The 22,822-nt window shown below is 41.0% G+C and overlaps 1 protein-coding gene across 1 annotated transcript in view; it reads left to right on the top strand.

Moving 5' to 3' along the window:
• The window catches only part of PDIA5 (protein disulfide isomerase family A member 5), a 101,492-nt gene that overhangs the window by 53,062 nt on the left and 25,608 nt on the right, over positions 1–22,822 (top strand). Inside the window, exons 12-14 of the mRNA XM_030454229.1 lie at positions 17,161–17,231; positions 18,091–18,254; positions 20,839–20,969. Of these exons, the coding sequence (XP_030310089.1) occupies positions 17,161–17,231; positions 18,091–18,254; positions 20,839–20,969 (366 nt within the window). The remainder of the gene's footprint in view (positions 1–17,160; positions 17,232–18,090; positions 18,255–20,838; positions 20,970–22,822) is intronic.

The following is a 22,822-nucleotide window of genomic DNA, read 5'->3' as shown; positions in this document are numbered from 1 at the left end:
GAGAACCATGATGTGTCATTGTGAGCCTTTTCACTCCCCTGCCACAGTTTGTTCCATGGCAATGTGATGGTTGTTACATATTTTACTGAAGTGTGCTAAAATTTATCTAAGTTCAGAAATTCCCCAGGACTTTTGAAACCTAATGCTGAGCTGGTTGTGATTGAGAAATGCACCAGGCTGATTTTTTTAATGACTTGACATTTTAGCTTCAGAATTAAAATGCAGGGGGTTGTCCAGAGAAAGCTGTTCCAGCCACATCATTCTCCTGCACACTGTTAGGTGGAAGAAGACTTTGTTCATTAGGGTGCAAGTTATTTCAGCTACCTATGTAACTGGTTCTACCAAGTCTTTGTGTGGACAATGCGGACTCAGATCAGGTATGCTGGGTGATCCACAGCTTCTGTCTCCTCTTGGTGCTGTGCTGGCAGTTGCACTTAGGCAAGATGTTCATTTTCATGGGCATATATTTGAAGGCTGGGGCTTGGGAGGCAGGCTCTGTGCTCACAGCTGAACAACATCAGATCTTGGCATGAAGGCTGAAATCCTACTTCCCTGTAAGCCAGAAGGAGTTAGCTCCAGAATGCCTTTTTTGATGAAGTGCTAATAAGACTCATTTGAAAAACATAATGAATTTCCTTTGCCTGTTGGAATGTCTGGGGATTTGATCTGCCGAAGCAGGTGACTGGCTGCTGTTTTGCTGCTGTGTTCACTGGATTATTTATTATTAAAGTGGGACCGGAGATTAACGCCTGGTCTGAAAACAAAAACACAAGTAGCAGAACTGATGAAGCCTGGTTTGCTCAGGAGCTACCCTTTGTTACCCAAATCCTTCCTTCCCCAGATTTCCATACACCCCAGCATGGAAGCGGCAGCACGGGCTGCTGCTCCTCGGGAGCTCTACGCTCCCTGGTTTGGCAGAACAACTGCCAGGCAGGAATGTGGTTGCTGGATTGCCCTTCTTTCCCCCTCCATGCACAGCAGCTTGGGGTAAGAGACCTCTCTCTAGCCCCAGATTTCTGTCTATTTACAGAACTTTAGCCGTGTTTAAAAGCTTTGCTGATTTTTGAGTTGGTAGATGGGCAAAGGAGTCTACTCATGTATTCGAAAGGTGGAAAAGAGGGAATAAATCAAGGGTTGGCCCTGCAAACCTTATTCCTTTAGGAACTCTTGATTAAAAATAGATTAATCTACACAGCCACAATCAGATTTTATAGGAAATTCAAACTACAAATGTGAACAGAACTATTCAGTTTTGGGTTTTTTCTTTTTTTCCATGACTTGCAAACCACAAATAGTACAGATTTAGTTGGTAACAGTATTGCACGGACCCATGTGGAGAGAAGTACTTCCAGTTAGGTATGTTTTGTACCAAGGGGCATTCTGTACTAAGGTACAGCAGTAATTTGGCAATTGTTTTGAAAGTTTTTGTTGTTTTGAATTGTTTTGAATTGTTTTGAAAGCTGTTTTGAAAGTAAATCAAATGCCTGAACCAGCCTGTTGCAACATTCTGATAACATGTTCCAGCTGCTCAGAACTGGAATTAAAAATGTTCCTTACCAGAGCACCTTGAATATTTGGGGCATTTTATTCTTATTCAGATGGTAGTGATATGCCCATGTGCAGAATCCAGCTTTTACATGTGGAGAAGATCTGTGTTCAGAAGAATCCTCTCTGGGCATCCTCAGCAGAGAGTGTAAGGATTGTGAACTAATGACAATTTTTATAAGCAGTTATCTCCACGACTTAAAGATCTTCATCTTGTGCTTCTTAAATGTGCTAATGGAGTCACCTTATGAATATTAGGAGATAAATTACTCCAGTGAATAAGTGGTAGAAACAGAGGACATCTTACTTGTTTTAACCTTGGTAGCTTAGAATGAGAAAATTTCTTCTAAAAATTATGTATTAATAAAATAAAATGTTGAAACTGATGTACAAAATAGGCTCAGAACTCAGGGTATACTTCTGTATAATTAAGAATAAGCCAAGGGGATTTCAGCATTGGCATGGAATTAGCAAGTACTTAAAGCTCTGTATCCCCATGCAGCTTACATGTGACTTGGAGTTTTTCTGTCATACGATCAATCTTGTATTCATGAAAAGTTCTTTTACTAGAGGCAGAACTACTTCAGTGATACATAGTCAGGTGGCCAATTCATTAATGAGAGTACAGTATGAAAAAGATGTGATGGGGAATTGAAAGCTTTTTATCTTCCCCCCCAATCCTTCCAAGTGGTGCAGATGAATCTGAATAAAAGGCATCCCTCATAAATACCTGTGAACTTCAGAATTAGTCACTGTTATGAATGTGAACAAGTTGGGTCTCTGTGTTTGTGGCTACTAATGATCATCCCCCAGGACCACACTATAATTATTTACAATCAGTTGCACTTACTAGCCCAATTAAAGGTCTCATAGCATCTTGTGTTAAGTACAGCCTAGCATAACTAGATTCAACTAGAGCAGCTGTGGTGTGATTTAAACACATCAGGAAGGTCTGCAGCATACAACTTGCACCTTTTGCTATCAAAAGACCTTATAACTTCTCTGAGATAATTTAGCACCATGGGTAAACAGAAGATGTGCTGCTTTGAGTAGTTATTGCTGGCCCTGAGACACATGGGAAAGTGTGGGTGGGTAGGATAAGTTGATCCTGCTTTTGTTTTGCTGGTCACTGAGGACACAAAGCAGGATTTTTAACCTTCTCAGACTCCTTTGTCAAAGCCCTTAAGAGGATGCTCAATTAATCTGAATATTTAGCATTGGTAAACAGTGACCCAAACAGCCAGAAGTCTGAAAGCACTCTCCATCCTTACCTGTCTGCAAAGGTTATGCAGCGTTGTGTTCCTTATTTGAGCATTTTGCTGAAATTTTGTATTTGCTGGTGATGAGCATAATGTTGCCCTGGATACCTCCAGGCTGGAGTTCTGCAGGCTTCTAAAGTGTTTTCTTTCCATGTGTTGTTATACCCAGAAACTTCAGTTATGAACCGAGATCCCCTGCACAATACAAAAGAACAAATAAATGGCCTTATCTCCCAAAGGATTTTGAGTTTTGCTTGTATTGATCATATTTGCTAGCATGAGATAGCACAGTTACATGAGCAAGCCTATTTCCAAGTCTGTAACAGAAGATGTATCAGACCAACCAAAGGTATTTTTGTGTCACAACATAATGGCAGGGAGCTGTGCAGCCTGTGAGACTTTCCTGTTTGCAATGAGAATAAAGACTCCGTATCTGCACCTGCTGCTTAGTATATAAGGCTACATCTGCTAATTTATTTAGATGCCCAAGATGACAGTTGGGTTCAGAATGTCCCTGGATTTGGGTTTTCCTGCCAGTCAAGTGTTGGTAAATGTTTTAGCTGCATAGGGACTCACTAGGAGTTAAAGTGCTCCTGAATCACTGGAGCACAAAAAGGCCTAGTTTGTGTTTTCAGTTGTCCCCATCAAACTGTTGGCTGATTCAAATGGAATTTTAAAAATCATTCTGTCCGAAATATTTACCAAATTATTAAATTGGTTTTATCAAAGGAGTAAAACCATCACAGATTTCCCTTTCCGCATTTTCCCCAGCATGTCCAAAGCAGATTTTGAGACTCTTGCACACGATAAACCTAAACAAGTCCCTGATAAATCAATTCGGATGCTATTTAAGGGTCTTTTAAGTTTAGGATTGAAATTAAAGCCAATTCAGAAGTTAGTTCTAAACATGTCTGCTTTTCATGCACAGAAGTTACCTTTCATTATGTTTTGTTAACGAAAATGACATTGCTAACAATTTAAAGTGTGCCCATTCTGGAAGCCTCTTGTACAATAACATCCCAGCACCACCATGAGCTGTAGCCTCTGCAGATACATTTGGGAAATGCAGATCTGAGTATCTGCTGTTGCTAATGAGTGGTGGTCATCAGTCACCTCTAATTGCTTGGGGTTGCTTTGCCCCTCTGCCATACCCCATCAGCCATACCCAAGTCTGTGGTCTGGTATTGATACCAGAGGTAACAGAAGGGAATAAGGCACTCTGACTGTACTGCTAGTGTGAGTGTACCTTTGTTTTTTAAAGGATTCAACTGTTAAAATGTTTAAATGTTTTTCCTGTAACATTTTTTCCTGGTACATGAGATTATATTGTTATTAAACCTGTCTTCTTCCCAACCCTCATCGCAGAACTTCTTCAGAGGCTTTAGTTGTAGTTGCAGGACTTAAGGTTAAAAAATATGTCAGTACTTCTAGTGGAATATTGGAGCCATCATGGTTTTCCTCACTTGATAAGAAGGGAAGGCAGCAAAAATGCAGCTGCTTTTTTTTGTTTTTCCTTCCTTAATTTGTTCTTGGAAACCACTTTGGAGATTCAGCCCTGGTATACCTTTTCTTGCTCCCCTCTAATGAAAGGGGAGCAAAAATAAATCTTAAGATGATAAAAAGCCCAATAGTTTTGATGTGTTGTTGAAATACCTGTGAAATTCCTTTGCTGTCCTCAGACATTTTCTCTCCCTTTATAAAACAGCCTGATAAATTATGCAGTTGGTGCTTTCCAAAGCCAACTATTCAGCTTTGCAGGTTTTTAATTGCATAGGGAGCTGTTTTATCAATTTAGCTTTGAAAAACAGCTTTTCACACCCTTCCTTCCCTCCTCCCTCTGGTACATTAAAAGCCAAGGTATTAAGCTACTTCATGGGCTCATTATGCCATAATATAAGAATGCCAACCAGTTAACCCAAGCTGAAGGCCTCCAGCTTCTAACCAAGCAGCAGACTTGGATCTCTCCCTGCCAAAACCATCATTGGTTTCAGTGATGTCATGTGATGACATTAGGATGTAGGAATTCATTGCTCACTTTAAATAAAAAGCAAAGCAAATACAAAATATGCTCACAAAATTATTTTTTTTCTAGGCTGGGTTTTACATCTATAAATAAATAAATCTCCCTTTCAGACCCCCACTGGTTCCTTATGAAAGCAAGCCACCATTTCAGTGAGTGCTAATTGGTGTATCTGTTGGCAGCCTCAATTGAAAGGCCATGAGTTGAAAAGGGTGAAGAATTAACTTCCTGTTCAGCCTGAAAAAATCCCTTTCCTGCACAGGTCAGCAGGAGCCTAACATTCCCAGCCTTTGATAAATAAATAAATTTTTTTTTTTTTTTTCATGCTAATTCATGGCTCAGTCAAGGAATTTTTAAAGGTATAAACCAGTGCCATTGCACCAGTTATCTAGAAGTTAGAGGTCTGTGGGTTAGCTAAATGACAAACAAGACTGAATGAAATGGATAGAAATATCCTTTAATTTTTATTTGTCCCTCTCATATCTGACATTTGTGATTTTTAGAATAAAATATTGGCTGTGCTTGGTGTCTAGACAGCTTTTGGCATCTGCCTTCAGATGTGCAGTCTCTAGGATGAAAACAAGGAGTAGATAGCTGTGAAGCTGTCCTTCTTAGACCTTTGCTAGGCCCCCCCTTTAATTTATTTGACATTTTCTAGTGGTAGCTCTTCATAGGAAATACCAACCTGTCTCTGTTGATGACATCAGTTTAATTCAGGTGGAAAATACACTTTTATCGCCAAAGGTCTACCTTTTGGCCTCAGTTTTGACATCAGCCAAACTGGGTGTTTCTGAGAACAGCCATGCACTTGGCTGGTGTCTGCATGGAGGGGTCTCAGGTAGCTTCCCAGGAGGAATGTCAGCAGCACTGGTCTGCTCCAGCATCTCTCCATATCTACACTCTGTGCTGTTGGTTTCCAGTTCTATAATGTTGCTCAGTCCTTGGCTGAAGATAACTGTGTGTGAGAAGCCCTTCTTGAACAGCAGGAGCTGCAGAGAACAGCTTTTACAAAATACACTTTAGCTGGGTGAAATGGCAGGGAGCTGGAAACCAAAAGCTTGGCAGGATGTAGCCCTTGGTCAAGGCTTTGCTGTAGCTTCCTGAAAGGTCTTTATTAGCCTTGACAATCCAGCCCCATGAATGAACTCTGCATTTTAAGTTGAACTTTCTCTATTTGCAGTACTTCAGAAACAGTTGTGCCTGGTATTTAGTGATGCTGTAGCCAGAGAAGAAAATGAAGGCAAGCAGTTCTGTGCTGCCCTGGCAGCAACCTGAAAAGATTGCTCAGAGTTTGTAGTGTGTACAGCAAGGCATGGACTTGTGCATTTGGAAACTTTACAGATGCCATATCCATGGGATACAACTGTGCACACCAGTCCATGGGATCACAGTCAAGGATATGTGTGTGTCAAGGTTTTTGCTGTGGGCTCAGTTCTGTTTCTACGAGACACAGCAAAAATATTTTCCTTCTTAGAGTAATTAGATTTCCCAAAGGAGAACTTGTGGAGCATTGCATAGGTCATGGGCAGTACTGAGCTCTGATGGGTTTTTTGGTGAAGCAGTACAGATGTGAGAATGGGATGTTGCAATGTTGCCTGTATCATTGAGGGATGGAATTGTTGTGCAAGGCCACTGGGATGATGAATTTTGCTGCTTAAGATTTTGGATAGACAGGTGAAGAGATCTCCTTCAGTTTCAGCATCACGTTTCCTGACTCTGAGGTGCCTAACTTTAATGTTACCTTAATGCATTTTTAATTGAATGTATAATAAAATGCTTCCCTAGACAAGTGTAAATTGTGCCAGCTTTCTGTTCATTTTATGTCTGTACTTTTTAGCTGTGCATTACTGACATGCTGCTGGAACTGACATATTCTTCATACAAATCAGTTAGAAACAGCTAAATTCTGGCCCTTGAATCTGCTTCCACTAAAGTGAGCAAGTTCTGACTTGATTTCAGAGAGGGGGACTGGGACACTTGAACTAGGTTCATCAATATTTAAAAGCATGTAAGCCTACAGCAGGATGTTGCTTGATATTACATACATTTGAGTATCACAAAGAAAATCTTGGTGAGTGTAAACAGCTCAGTGCAGTGACTTGCCTGTGCAATGACCTGCCTCAGTAAACTAATCACAGCAGTAATTTTTCAGTGGAGATTTAATCACACTTTAAAACAGGAGTTCTTGAAAATACAGCACACCAAGAAAATGAAGAACCTGACATGGATTTTTCCATTAATGACTGTTCAACTTATGTTTCTTGGGGGTTTAAAAATAAAAATCGATATGGATTTTTAGTGGTACTTAATATAAATAGGAATGTGGAGAATATAAAAATCTTAATAACTGGCTTCTGCAGTAAAACTTGATAGGATACCTAATGAAAAGGGTGAGAACAGGAATGACTGAGTCCATTGTCTCTTTTGTGTTTCTCTTTTGATACTAGCACAAAGAGTTTGTATAAGATGATTGCCTTTTTGAAGCAGTTTGTGCTCTTTGAGCAGAATAAAGTCATAAAAGAGAGATGATCCAGTTATAAAAATGATAGCCTTGCCCTGGAGATGTGAAAGTTTAGTTCCTTGCCTTGCTTTGATTAGTCCAATTGCGACCCAAGTTGCTAACTATTTGTCTCTGTTTCCAACCTGTGAGGTGGAGATAACATTTCACCTTGTGTAGGAGTTTTATCTAGTGAGCCACATCCAGACTATGAGATGCTCCACTGTTGCAAGAAATTGTGGTAGGGAAGATGTGTCATAACTGACTGTTGAAAAAAATTAATTAGCCTGAAAGAAGTAGGACAGTGCCTTTAGCATTCCCTGGCTTTTAGCAGACAACCAGGCTTTTGGACCCCAGGTTTAGGCAACTCAGTCTGCAAGCAGGAGAGCACACAGCTCAAACAAGAATATTTCAACTAGGGCTGATGATGTGCAGCCTGGTTACAGCCTGCCAGCAGGGTTTTATAGGAGGAGCCTTGGCTTACTCTGGTTCAGCTTCATAACAGAAAGAGTAGCAAAACCAAATTTCTGGGACATTTTTGGCTGCTTTGCCTTCAGGCTGAATCTTGACTTGCTCTGTCCAATTCTGCTCTGTGCTATTCTGCAGACACTGCGTGTACTTTGCATGGCTGACAGGGCAGCAGTTGTGGGTATCAAGAGCAGTATGCAGAAACAGGAGTGAAGGAAAGAAAGGAGCTGAGCTGTGTTTTGTCAAGTTTGGGAGAGTTGTTTAAAATGCATTATCATTGTATGCTCATCTCTAATAGAGAACAATTAGTTTCTCTATTAAAGAAGACATTTGTGAAGGCTGTTCTAATCAGAAAAAACCTTTCCCGTGAATGCGTGGCAGGTGTTGTGAAGGGAACATTTATTTCTTTGGGGATTTGCTGCCTCATTTCTTGCTTTACTATTGAATTCCATATCTTCTAAAACGTCCTTACTGACTGACTGAGACTACTGTGAAGGAGTCACCACAGCTGCTGGAGAGTCAAGGGGCAGCTGAGAGGTGACAGCTGAAGGAAAACTTGACCCAGTGTCCCCTTCTCTGGGTATCTGTTATAGATTTAGTTATTCAGAGTGCTTTTTAAAAGAACTTCTGTAGTTTTAGCTGTGAAAATCCACAACTGAGTGTGCAGATTAGGTGACTGTCCTCCTGCAAGCTTTACCTCAGTGTATATGTAAACCCTTAACAGTTCTGTGGTGAGTTCTCATAGGAGTGAAGCATAACTTATTTTTATAGGTTTACTTCATTTGCCTGTAATGATGGGCTAACAGTAGGAATTAGCTTTAGGAATTAAGCACTAGGTTTATATGTGCTGAAATAAATTCATTTCCTTGCCTGGATAAGCTTAATATACAGTGCAGGGTTCTCCTTCGGAAAGAGCCTTACAGCATCTCTGCTACTTGAGTCATTACCAGTAGAATTTTCATTATCAAGTTTATCTTCCTAAATACTTTATGGCTTCAATTTTTATTATCCTGTGAAAGGTAAAGAACTTACTGAAATGGCAAATAATGAACAGAGAAATCTACAGTGAAAGATTGCTTGCCTGCTGTCTGCTCCTTGTACCCTTTCAGATAGTGAGTTGGCAAGTGATGCTGTCTTTCTGAGTTACTAATAAATGAATCCATTGCTTTGACACTGAGGTATTGTGTTCATGCTGGACGTGCACCTTCTGGGATCTTGACTGCTTATGATTAGCAAGCATCTGAAATAGGTGAATGCATCTCAGGTGGTAAACATTTTGCTCTGATTCTGGACAAAAAGTGAGCATTCTGCTTTGTATCTCTTTCTGGTACTTGACTTTTATAGGTATCGTCAGCAATAGCCAATGTCACCATTGCTCACCCCTGCCCTATAAATTTAGATGCTTTCAGATGTACCTTTCTTAGGAAAATATCTTTGCATTACATCCCTTCTTCTGATACTTTATACAAATTGCATTCTAGGAAATCATTTGTTTTCTATGCTGTTTTCCTGAGCTGGATATGCAAAGGTATTTCATCTAACCTTTGTTCTCTGGCTTTTTCATTGCTAGATCCTAAGTATAAAGTCTTCTATAGTGGGGAACGAGTGTGAGGAAAAGCAGTGCAACTTTTCTTCCCTCCTCAAAATGAATTTTTGTTGATCATCTGATAGTGGAGAAGAGGACAGGGGGGGATCTTTTTTGTATGTAGAATAATTATGGTTTAATTGAGAAGGAAACCTGATGGTATTTTACATATACTCTCATATAACTCTCAACAACTTCACCTTAAGGCAGTGATGCTGTTGTGTTGTTCTTTCACATTTCAATAGGGGAAAATTAATTTTTAACACTTACTCAGGGCCATGTTCCTTCAAGCTGGTGTAGGAAGTGTAATTTATATCTCCCAGTGCCAGCTGATCCACCTTTCTTTGCTTCTTTTCCCACCCAGGCGGGATGGTGGGAGGCACTGTCATCCCCCAGCACTGATTTCTACCAGTTGCATTATATAGGTTTGACTAAGAGGATATATACATGCAGTATAATCTCTCAATAGCTGGAAGCTGAAGCCAGATTTGGAATGGAAATAAGGGAACCCTGTGATTTTTGTTGTTAGTTTAAATAAAGACAGTGGTTAGCTTAAGGATTGCTCCTGGACATGTACTTAAGTCTGTGCTGTTGCAGCTGGAGGTGTATTTTTCAATTGCTAATTTCAGGAGCCTGGCTTAGCCAGGGCTCTTTTTGAGGTTAAAAGCAGAGAGACTGCACTCTGAGGCCAAGATAGAGTAGAAATCTCTCTCCCTTTTTAATTCTCAGGGACCCCTGGGAGGTAGCTGACTGTAGCCTTGGAGAATATTCACTCATTCCCTTGAGCATTTACGTCAAAAGAAGATATGCTTCAGTGTGACCAGAAATGAAGACAGAAGCATGTGTTATGCCATTCATCAGAGCTGTCATCTTTTAAATCCCTATTAGACAGCCTGCAGGACCCACTTGGTGGTTCTCCCCATCTGTGCTGAGCCTTCTCCTGCTGAGGTCTGTAGCTGGCTGAAGGTCTGTGAATACGGCATGGATGCAGACAGGGCAGGATATGTTTGTTTAAGCTCTCTTCTCAGTTTGATCTGATTAATCTTATGTAATTCAGTCATCTGACTCTCTTTTTAAAAAATAAATAATCTGAACCTATACTGTAGCTGTCTAAAGCTGTTGTCAATCTTCTGTGGAATAGTTTCAATGAAGCTGTGGGGTAAACTGCTTGGGCAGTTAGAAAAGACGGTAAGGAATTGGATTTCAAATGCTTTCACCTTTACAGTGAAGGTGATCAAGCAGGGAGGTGAGGCTTGGCTTGCTCAGTGTGCATCCCCCACATACCAGGCAGGTGTCAGTTCATATGGTGTTGGCCTGCTCCTGTGGCCTGATCAAGAGTTCATTGGTATCTGTCTGAATTGCTTGGTCGTGGCCCAGGTGGTGATAACTTTGTTCTTCTCAGTGCCCTGAGGCTTTCTCCCAGGGCCATCTGTGCCTGCTGTGTGTGCTCTGCATCACACATGCATGAGGTGCTTATGTGAGAGGTGATGGATGGAATGGGGTCACTACTGCCTCCCTAAATCATATGAGTAAGAGAAGAGGTGGTCAATTTATAGTCATTTTGTGCCCCTACTTCATACTGAAGAGCTGCTCAAAGCAGGAAGGGACTTCATTCTGTGTGCACATGCTGGGGCTGGATTTGCTCAGATCGTTGGTTGCACAGATTGACTGTGCTGTCAGACTGTGGTAATGCCAGTGAGGTGGTGGTAATGCTGGGGCTGAGATGCTGTACTGCTCTCTTGTCACTGGGATGAACTGAGCAGCCCACACAGCCACAGCGTTTTGCTGCAACTGCATAAACGTATCATGACGGCAATAATCTGAACTGCTGAAGTATTTTCCTTCTAATTCTACATTTCTAGTTCCTCAGAGTCAGTTGTAGACTGAACTTTCACAGGCTTTGTCTTTTATAAAGCCTTAAAGCCATTTGCTTGTCACTGTTCCCTGGGCAACTTAAAACTTGGTCAAATCAAACCTACCTGTAAAAGTGCAGTAGTGAGGTGGGCAGCCTGGATTTGTGTATGCATGCATGTGTTTCTAGCTGCTGAACATATGAATTTGTTATCAGATTAAAGATGTTGAAGCTGCACCTTCTGATCTTCTAAGAAATCATCAAGCCTTGAAACAGCTTTGTCTTTTAAGTAGCTGGAATTTTATCTGTGTGGGCAGTGCTTGTGGTAAAGAGATGGATGGTTTAGTGTGAGTAGATACCCAAAAGGAAAAGGATGCATGAAATTTCTTGATCTCCTGATCCTTCACAAGGTAATTTTTGTTCTTTTGGTTGTCTGGGCATTGCCTGATGGTGGTGACCATTCTGACTACTATGTAAACATGCAGTCAACATGATTGCAAATTTATACCTGTCATTGTGGAAGAAATAGCTGCTTTTGTCATCCTCCATGCCAAATTTATTGATGATTTCCCATCAGATGTCTGCAATGCAGACAGCTAAATTATGCAAAGGAATCTGCAGCTGTTGTAGCTTATGCTGTCCTACACCAGTGAAAGAACTGTAAGCTGCCTCATGTCAAACCTTAGAGCTTGTCTTTTACATGATGAGTAAGAAATCTTTGTGTGTGAGACACTTCCATGGCAGAAGAGGATACATTTGTGTATTGTGAGTAGCTGATTAGAGGGCTGGGACACGTATGAATCCTTGCCTTGGCTCCAAGAACTGATCTCCCACCCCATGGACATAGTTATGCTTTTATATATACAGCTGCATGTTCAAAGCCAACAACATAAGGGCTGGGTATTCTGATGTGTTGAGAAGTCACTGCCCCTTTGGGATTAGGAATGGAGAAACCAAGGGTGTATCACCAGTTGTAAATATTTAGAGAGCAAAGGTACATCTGCTTTTTTTGCAGTTTATTTTTCTTTTCTTGAAGTTGGTTGTAATTCATACATGACTGTAGTCTGAACTGCCAGTGAGGTGCCTGCTGAAAGCAGGACATGTTTTGTGCTTCACATTTGTTTTCTCATCAGGCTAATGGAGGTATTTTTTGTATGCAGCTATAGACAGATATAGAGCTGGCATGATCTAATAGCTGGTATGCAATAACAGTATTCAAGCAGTCTGTCAATGGCAGAAATGTAATCATTCTTTAAAATCTTTCTTTGCAATTGGATTTATCTCTACGGTTCTTTATGTCAGAAGTTCTTTGTCCACAACTGCCTGGATGTTGGCTTTTATCTCCTGCTTGTCACATACATTTCAGATCCTCAGACAATGTTGTCCTGAAATGAGAGGATGTGACTAAAAGCATGGTGTTTATTTATGTAACCATAATAACCTGAAAGAAGCAAAAGAGAGAAACATAGGTTTATGTTCTGGGGACAGCACTCAGCATATGCAGGAGCTCAGCTGGAACTGCCTGACTGTTTTTCTCCCTGTCTTTTCTAGGCAAAACTTGGTTTTAACAGTAGGAGGAAGTACTTGTGTTAGTTCACTTCTGAAAATACTTCGAGCAACTGTGCTCTGTGTTGAATCTTTGCCATGGTGCCAAAAAGCCTACTGTAAACAAATACAGATAATTACTCAGGAAAAAGGTACAGAAGTTCCATCTCAATGTGTGGAAAGACTTATTTACTATAAGGGTGAAGAAGCACTGGAACAGGCTGCCCAGAGAGGTTGTGCAGTCTGGACATGTTTCTGTGTGACCTGCCCTAGGTGATCCTGCTTTGCCACTGGGGTTGGACTTGGTGATCTCTAGAGATTCCATCCAACCCTTCCCATTCTATGATTTGCTACCCTTCCCTTTGTCCATGTGCTGCTTGCCCTTGCCTGTTATCATTGCTCAAAGTTCACAGATGGAGTTTGCCTCTGCACACACACATTGTCACACTGCAGGAAGGGTGAAATACTAAGTTAGTGTTGTCCTTTGCCCTGCAGTGGGATTCTGGAGGCAGGTGAGTTCTCTGTGCTGGGACAAGGTGAGGACCTGTGATTGCTGCTGTTCTGGGGGTGCAGCTGAACTCATCTGTGTGGCAGCGACTGCAGTGAAGGAAGGAGCTGTTAATCTGCCTGGTTGTGCAGTGCAAATGAGGAGATTTGATTATAAACTGGGAAAACAGAATCCTTGTTCCATTTAGACATCTGTTTTAAAAATAGTTAGCAAGGGCCTGTCTTGTACCAGATGTCCTAGCAACAGTTTTTGTAAGCTTTGAGTTGTTTTTACAGTTTTGTAGCACTCCTCCTTTACAGTTACTCCATGTGCTCTTCTTCCATTTGAACCTTGGCCCTTACAGCTCTGTTTGTGCCAGAAGAGCAAGATGAAGTGTTGGGAGTTCAAAGGAGTTGGCCAGAACTGTTCAGGAGAGCCAGGCACTGAATCCAGGACTGGTTTCTGCTGCTGGATGGAGAGTAACTTTGACTTGCACCTCCAGGGGAGCTACTTCTTTTCTGTGAGAAAAGACCAAGGCTGTGGGAGTCCTGTTGTACAAACACTTAAAAGGCCCTTAAGTGTTTCCACCATCCATGACCCAGAGAGGCTCAGAGGGTGTCAGTGTGTCTGGTAGTCTTCAGGGCATCCTTTTGTTGGTTGTTACCTTTCTCTTCTGATCCAAGTTGCTTCCCCTGCTTAGTTTTAAAGTTTTACTGTCAGTGTACACTTGACACAAGAGTTCATCTTCCTAAGAGCACATCTGTCAATGATTCCCACTGCAGACCTGTGGGCTTCCTTTTACTGTCCCAGAAGACCTTATGTGGCACATTGAAGCATCTGGCCTGAGGGCACGTAGGGTTGTTATTTTCCCATTCATTTTATGAACAGAAAACATCTAAAACTAGAGGAGCTTAGTTCAGAGTGATACAGCTGCTGCTAAACAAACTAATGTAACAACCAAGGGAGAGGCAATGACCTTGGAATTCATTTAAATTACTTTTTTATTGGCCTTGAGAATTTAATGCCAATCCTCACATGATTATTAGGTAAGATAAATAATCATAGGAAATGTAAATTGATTTGTGGTGTGTAGGTCTGACTTCTAATTCCTATCTCCCCTTTTCTGCAATGGTAGGTAGAAGCAGACTGTAGCACACAAGAGCAATACTCTCATAAAGATGGCCAGAGAAGCATCATTTATCATGGAAGAAACTCTTGAAATTCATTGTTCCTCTTTCAGCTTCAGTTTAATGTGGTGGCTTTTTTTCCGGACTGCCATGTAGTGCTGTCCTCTGTCAGAGGTAGAACAAGAATTGCATGGTAAAGATTTGAGGTCTTTGGTTTGCATTTAAATGCCTTTAAAGACCTGATCCTGCTTTCCCTGTATTTTGATCATGAGTGAGGTAGCTTTGTGACAGTCAGTAGTGCTGTGTCTGTATGATGTTAATGAAAGAACCTGGAACAGTGACATTTCATAGCCTGAATATCTTTGTCCAAAATACTTAGATGAATTTCAGATGATTTTGATTGTTTTTTATTTCCTGGGAAAAGTATGCCTAGTTGTTTGTGTTATATTTTTATCTCTGGATAGCTTTGTGAAAACTCAGGTTCTTTGATGCTTTTGGTTGATTATATTTAATATTAATGATTGTTGAATATAGTGTAGGTTGCGTGGTTACCTTATCTAGAGCACAGTATGAAGCTTGCCTTGGCTGGAGGACACCCTGTGTAAAGCCCACCAAGGTGAAGCTACTGCTGCACAAAAGTATTATTTTTATACAAATTTAAACTAGCTAATTTGGAGATGTTCACAGGTGTCTGATCTGGGTCTTGAGATGCCCTTTATAGAGGAATAGCACAAAATGAATACAGTTCCCTGCTCCTAGAAAGAGAAATAAATCAACTCAGGCTGGTGTCAAAGGGAACTGTAAGCTCCTTCCACAAAGCTATATGCCTGCAAGTTTTCTGTGGGTGGCAAATAAATCATATTGCAAGCCACTTTTGTGCTCCTAACCAAGACAAGCAGTGCTGAGAGTAACTTTTCCTCAGCCTTTTCCAGCTTCTTCCTGAATTCACCTCTGAAGCTGTGTCTTCAGACTCCCAGCTTGGTTGCACGTTCTCCCACCACTGTAAATCCAAAACAAATACTTCTCCTGCCAAGATCCCCTCCTTCTGCTGCTCCTACCACATTGGAGAATTGGTTTTGCTCAAAAGGTGGACATGGGTCTTTTTTAATGCTGTGACCACTGTACAGATGAGAAATCATTGTGGTCTTTAGCAAGTATTTGAAATGGAGTCCAGTCTGTGATCAATCATTTGGTTATTTGCTGTAATTCTCAGTTGGGATTTGCAGTCTTCATTCAGCTATGTCCATCCAGTGATATGAACATGCCCTGAAAGCATTTCACAGTGTGCTGCAGTGGCTGGAACTCTGCTGATGTCTGTTTGCTGTGGTGGTTACACCTGGATGTCCTATCACTTCTTAGCTGCCAATACCCTTTGACTTGTGAGATACAAAGCATGGTTTTCTGGTCAAGTTCAGGCTTAGGTTTGTGTCTTTTGTGTCTTTTTGTGTCTTTTGGCTTCAGCAGTCATCCCATTAGTGGCAATCAAAGCATCCCAGAGATTCAGAGTCCTTGGTTTATTTTCTTTTGGACAGTGGTGTAAAAATAGCCCCAGCCCTAATGTCGATAATGTCTCGGGAGCAGCGTTTTAGCTGACGCTCTGCTGAAACAGATTTCTAGCTGTATTTTCTGATACAACTTTCAAAACCTCAGCAAAGTCTGGGTTTTCAAGTGCCCATTCCAACAATAGCAGCCGAAGAAAGAAAAGCTGGATGCTGCTGCTGCTGCAAACCAAAGGGAAAAGGGCTTCGAGGGTTTGTGTTGCGATGGGGGGAGCGCTGGGCTGGGCGAGTGCCACGCGTCTGCATGGGCCTTGTTACAGCCATCTGTACTGGTGTGCAGGAGCCAGCCCAGGCCGAGGGTCCATCTGGGCTCTGCCTTCCATCCCACAGAACCCGCAGGGAGGCTGTTGCCCTGGTTCAGATGGTGGGGGCTGCGTGAGGGCGAGGAAGGGGCCGTCCTGCAGGCACTGAGGTGGGGATTTGGCCTCATGGCAGCGGCCTCGCCTGGTCCTGAGGGTTCAGCTTGCCTGGAAGCAGTGGCACCGGCTGAAAGCAGTTTCATTTACACCCGAATAATTTATTTTAAATCTGCTTTTCTTGCTCACGCATGCATTTCACTTTATTGTAATGTCAGCACTTAGCAGTGGAGTTAACAGCAGATCTCTGGAGGACTTTGCATGAGCAAGAAAGCACCATTATCTCAGTTTTACAGGCCCTGCTTATGTGGAGAACATATGTGCTGGTGTAATTACACTGATGTGATTAAATCAGTGCAAATCCTTGCTAGAGGGACATGCTGCACCAATGTAAAGTGGGGCTTATTATCAGTGCAGTTTAATTCAGATTACATGACTCAGTTAAGCTGTGCTAGTATAAGCCTCTGCTTTAAGTCAGGAAGTCACACAAGGGCCTGTGTTGGTTCTTTTTAAAGCAGATCAAGATTTGAGAACTGAAATGGGTGAGGTTGTTCCCCACCCAAGAGCATGCTTGATGGGCTTGACAAGTACTGTTTATAGTACTTTCTCGGAGGAAAGAGGCGTCAGTGCAAATTCAGGGGTTTTATTATTTTAAATAGATTAAATTCTTCTTGTAAACCATAGTGACCACTTTGGAAAAGATCCTAAGCCACACTAGGGCTTTACAAATAAATTAAGTAAAATGTATACTAAATTCTAGTAAACCTCAACCACGTCTCTGGATTTTGATAATGGCTAGATGGGTCAATGAATAACCAAAGCATGTACAACTTAATTGGATTTCTTTTTTCTTTTGGCAGGGTGTGGGCACTGTAAGAAAATGAAGCCAGAATATGAGAAGGCTGCAGAGTTTCTCCATGTAGCCAGTGATGTAAGCTAATTTCCTTTATTATATCCTTCAAATAATGAGTAATAAATAACTGGAGTAATAAAAGTGACTTCTCTCCCTGCAACAAATTCAACTGTTCTCATCCTCCCACAGGACCCTTCAAAATGTGCTTCCAAAGTACAGTCTCATCGCTAATGCATGAACCCTGCCAAAGTCTTAGAAAGAACATTCTGTCTTGAACGAAAACAAAATCGAAATATGTTTATATATTCTGCCATAGGCCTTATACATAATATGATCAAATCCAAAATGCATTTTTTTTTCCTTACTTCCATAGAATGTGAAGAAACGTAGGCTTTTATTTATGAATTAGGTATGGAAAAAACAAAGGGGGTTGATCCCTTTTTCCAATACCATGTTTTTGTCATTGCACCATTCCATTAGCTTCATCTTAAGTGTTCCATCAGTGTGGCTGGAGAAGAGAGATCCAATAATATAAGTATTACTGTTATTGATTCAGTTTCATGCTGTGTACACCATGCAAGAAGTAGGATTAGTCACCCCTATAGTTTAAGTATCTTCAGTGGAGACATCTAGAGTCCCTTTGTACTGGTTGAAGAAGAAGGAGGAGATGAGAAAAACAAAGATCAGATAAAACTCACTCTACAAGTGTCTATACTCCTATGACTCTAAAGGTGATCCCTGAAAGATGCCTGCAAGTTAAGGGAAGGTGAATACATCTTGGAGTAAACTTGTCTGTAACAGTGCTTGTTTCATCTGGGAGAAATTGGGATTTGTGGGAGGAAATGCCATTCCTGGGAACAGCCACCAAGTACACTGTTGCCTTCCAAAGGGGTGTATGTATGTTGCTTGGATTTACATTTAGTGGTCTCTGTTTTAGAGTCCAGGTGTTCTTGCAGCAGTCGATGCTACTGTCAACAAGGCATTGGCAGAAAGATACCACATCTCAGGGTTTCCCACTCTGAAGTATTTTAAGGATGGGGAGGAGAAATACACCCTGCCACACCTCAGAACAAAGAAGAAAATCATCGACTGGCTGCAAAAGTAAGTTGGATGGTCTGAGGAAGTGTTCAGGTTCCCAGTTACTGAAGTCTACTCTGGCAAGGAAGTAAATCTTAAACCTAGGTTTATCAGCTGCCTAAATCCCTTGCTAACAGAACCAAATTGAATTCCAGTATTAAAGCCATACAAATACATATGTTAATTATGGTCTCTAATACACCAAATCCTTTATTTGCTGAAGGGTTTTTCATAGTAGCCCTGGTAATTCTTTCCCAAAATAAATATTTTTCAAATATACCTTAAGCCTCTCACTGGAGAAAGAATAGCAATGGCTCTGAAAAATAAACAGAACATTTACTGTTTCCTCTTTATACTAAGCAGCAGATTTCACTGTTTGTAACTGAATTTCTGCAGTTGTACTTTTCTCTTTCCAGCATTTCAGAGGCAAGGTCTAGAATACCAGCTACATGGGGCTGCATGAAAGCCAGTGAGACCAACAAAACCAGCACATTTGTCTGCACTTCCCAACTTTTCTTGGGTGGTGTGCTGAAATATATAGAAGTAGGTTTGATGTTTGAAAATAATTTCATTTCAAAGTAGAAAATTGCTGATACAATTCTTTCTTCAATTACTTTGGAATAAAACATGTATTTCTCTTAAGTACTGCAAGCTTAATGTACTTTCTGCAATATTCAAAGGGAGAAAAACCTGACAGTGTTTTCTGAAGTTTTAAAATCATTTAACTGTTAAATGCAGTTGATGTAAGGAATGTAATCTTAATTTTTTCCTTCTCATGTGGTGGGAGGAGGGGGAGGTTGTGTGGGGGCTTTTCACTTTTTTTTTTGTTTGCTCATTTGCTTTTGGGTTTTTATGTGTGTGTATGGTGTTTTGTTTTTTTTTTTCTTTTGAAGTTACATATTTGAGTCCTTCAAGTCAGGTAACTGATGTGGCCTTACAGCATCTGTATAGCATGTTGAGAATCTATGTTTTACATTTAGACACAGTATTCCTCTGGTCTCCCTGCACACTCAGGCTCCAGGCTGCTTTGTCAATACTGGATGTTAAGTTACCATCCTAGTTTCAGCAGTTTGCTGGAGTATTTTGAGTGCTAGGTAATTTGTATTGAGTAAAGCATTGAGGTGAGCACTTCCCATACATATTGACAAAGAGGGTAAGCAATGAGGAGGAGGGAAGGAGTGTTAATCTCTTCTGAATCCTAATGTACCCCTGGAAGACTTGTCTGCAGTCCTAGGTAGTCAGCATCACAGGGGAAACCTGGACTTCTTGTCTCCTGCCCTTGTCTGCTAGATGCTTTTATAACTAGAGATGCAATAAAGTAACATCCTTGGTGCTCACCTGGGCTAAACTTACCACAGCTCCATGGAAGCTGATAATAAGGATGCATTTGGGGTGCAGGCTGGAGATGAAGATTTATCTTGTGAAAACCTATCCCAGCGAGTGATCTAGTCATAGCTGTGGAAGTTTTGGCTCCAGTTCCCAGTCTGTCTATGCTGCCTGGAGTCTGTTTTGCTGCAGTAGGTTATCATAAGTTTTTGGGTAGCTTATTTCAGCTCAGGGTGGGGAGGTCTGCGTGAGATGAAATCACACCTCTGACACTATGCCTGTAATCAATGATAGCTCACACCAACTGTGTTTGTGTGAAATTCAGATCAGCTATCCCAGTGCCATCACCAACAACTGGCAAATCAGTATCAGTGGAAATACAATGAATGTCCACCAAGTGACCTTAAGTTGGACTTTAAAAATTGAGTTTTCTCCATTTGGTTTTTATGTACCAGGTAGAACTTAAAGCGGTGCTATTCAAAGTGACAGGAAAGTCTGAAAAGCTAATTTATTACCAAGGTGACATATGAAGGTCTTTATGCTGTGGCACCATTCTGATGATTTTATATAAGTAATCACTATTTAAGATACAGCAGGAATGAATTTAATGAGTCTGAGAGAAGTCTGTGAGCTGGTGAATAGCATAAGTTTTGTTAGAGGCGCTCTAGATGTGCAGGATTGCTCTGATCTAGTCAGTATGTGCAGTCATAATTGAAACCTGACATTCTCTTTATCAAGGTAAAATATTCCAGTTCAGTCACCCCCACTCTTCCTACTGGAACAATGCTGATTATTGCATCCTGGCTTTAATATCTGAATTCAAGAGAAGGTCATGAAATTCTTTATAGAAGTTTGCATGATAGCGATAAAGAGCATAAAAAGGATGTTTGAATGGAAGATACTGTTCTATATTGGCTGCCTTTTGATTCTACCTGCTTGCTGTTCTTCTCAATTCATGCCTATGGATGACACAGTGATACAAGAGCAATGTTTTTCCCACTCAGGTGTTAGATGCAATGTAGGAAATCTTTATTCTGCATTCCTACTCATATGCCTGAGTACAGTCACTTAAATTAGATTTTTATTGTGTTACAGAAATTGACTTACATCTTTTTTGTTATTATCTGGTGTTGGAAATATCAAACAAGTTTTTCTCCTGCACAGGCACTTTGAAGGATTGTTCGACCTCATTTCCCTCACAGTTGTTATGACTAGGATATGATGCCCCTTTGCCAGCTTCCAGAAACATTTTCAAAACAATCTGATTTCCTTTCTTTTCTAGTCCTGAAGCACCGCCTCCACCTGAGCCTGCATGGGAAGAAAAACAGACTAGTGTTATCCACCTTGCTGGAGAAGACTTCAGGGAGTCCTTGAAAAAGAAGAAGCACACCCTTGTCATGTTTTATGCACCATGTAAGTAAACACCTCAATATGTGGATGGATTTTTATAAACCCTCCTAATTATAAAAGCCTGAATTAATTGCCTTGCTCTCCCTGGACTTTTAAGGGTGAAGAGCTGATTCTGAGTATAACTGTGTGGAATCGTCATTGGCATAATCATTTGTGTCCTTATAAATCCTAACAAAACATTGTACATTGTTTGTTTAAAGAGTTACTGTGTTATTGCAGGCACCAAAGCAGTCAGGGGTAGAAAATCAAAACAGATTTATTTTCCTCTGCTGCATTTTATGGTCCATATAACAAAATGTGATCCTTTATAGTAGCACAATGGACAGGGAGAGCCTGACTCATTAGTGCAGCACTTGAGTAGTGAAATCGATAAGAGTGATGTAGGAGGAATCAGTCCCAAGAGACCAAGAACAAATTTTGCTGGAATAAATTTCTGTCTGTAATAAATCTACATTTACATCTCCACTGAGAATAGTGGAGTTCCTCCTCCTGGATTGTTTTGCATGCCTCACATGCATGATTTCTTTCTGAAGCTTCTAAGATTATTTCTTGAACTTTTGAATGAGGTCCTTTATAAATTAGGCAAATAGATGGGACCTATTCTGTTTTCCTGTGTTTTCCCAGAGACAAGCAGACTAGGTACAGGTTCTTAAATTTTGAAGGGTCTGTCAAAGGGAGAAGATAATCCTGACATTTAATATTGGATTATTAACTCACTTTTCTAGCACCATGACTTGTTTCCCCCACCCCTTGGTGAAAGAAAAATTCTTCCCTATCACATGGCCAGCCCTGCAATTCATGGATTACCTTCAGCTAAGCAGTTACTAACTTGTTCCCATTAAACTGGAGGTATTCTCCAGAAAGGGAGAAAAAGCTCAGATTCTTAATGTTTAATCAGGCTTTTTTGGGTTTTTTTCTTTTCTGTTAGAGAATTAAACATTGTCCTGGTTTTAATAGAGAGCGTCTGTTATTTGGTTTAATTGCCGGGCCAGTGTTAAACCGTGACAAACATGAATTTTTGGGCTCCCATGAAGCCTGCTGGATGTGGTAAAAGGGAGGGGTGCATCTCAGAAGGGAGATTTTGGAAGGTTGTAAAAGAAAAGGGAAGGGGACTTAATCCCTTCTCAACTCCAGTTCCCACTACCTACTGATTAAAAATTGCCCATGTGCTGGGAATTTCTGATTCATGGGTCTCAACTGGTTAAGAGCAAGCTGTAACTTTAAAATCAAATGATTGCATATGAAATGGTAAGATTTAGGAATTCACTGTTCTTGCGTTCTCTTTAACCAACAAGTGACTTTCTGTAGGACAGAGAAATTAATTTCCCACTTGGTTCTTACCTGCATCTTTTCACAGCAGTTAAATTCTTGGCCTTTTTTTTAAGGCCATGTTTAAAGCAGAGGCACTGTGTGCAATGATTGCGTCAGGGCTGAGAACGTGAGGCAGCTTCCCTGATGGGTTAATTATGATACTGCTGCTTGTGGGTTGACTTAGATCCTTACACCAGGAGGGGTGAATAAAGATCAGTCTGTCCCTGTCTGTCTGAACAGGCTGTAAAAGCAGTGTTTATATGATGACAGACTGTTGGGTCCTTTGAGGCTGCCCTTCAGACACGTTCTCCTTGCACTTTTTTGGTTACAGTGCTGCGTGAGACCACCTACATACAGGACAGAGAGGCAGTAACTGGAACCAGTTCTGGCCTTCCTGTGATTCCTCAGACAGTCAGTGTTGCTGTGGTGGTGTCACTGTGTGGGTCATGCACAGGTTTTGATTTGTCTGATCTGTTCTCTCTAAATGTGAAAGTGTCTGCAGAAAGCAGGAGCACAAAGGGGAATGCAATGAGTCTGCCTTTGCT

The sequence above is a fragment of the Calypte anna genome, chromosome 7 (genome assembly GCF_003957555.1).
Source record: "Calypte anna isolate BGI_N300 chromosome 7, bCalAnn1_v1.p, whole genome shotgun sequence".
In the NCBI taxonomy this organism is placed as follows: Eukaryota; Metazoa; Chordata; class Aves; order Apodiformes; family Trochilidae; genus Calypte; species Calypte anna.
Note: the sequence above shows the minus strand (reverse complement) of the source record. Positions and strands in the feature narration are given on the sequence as shown.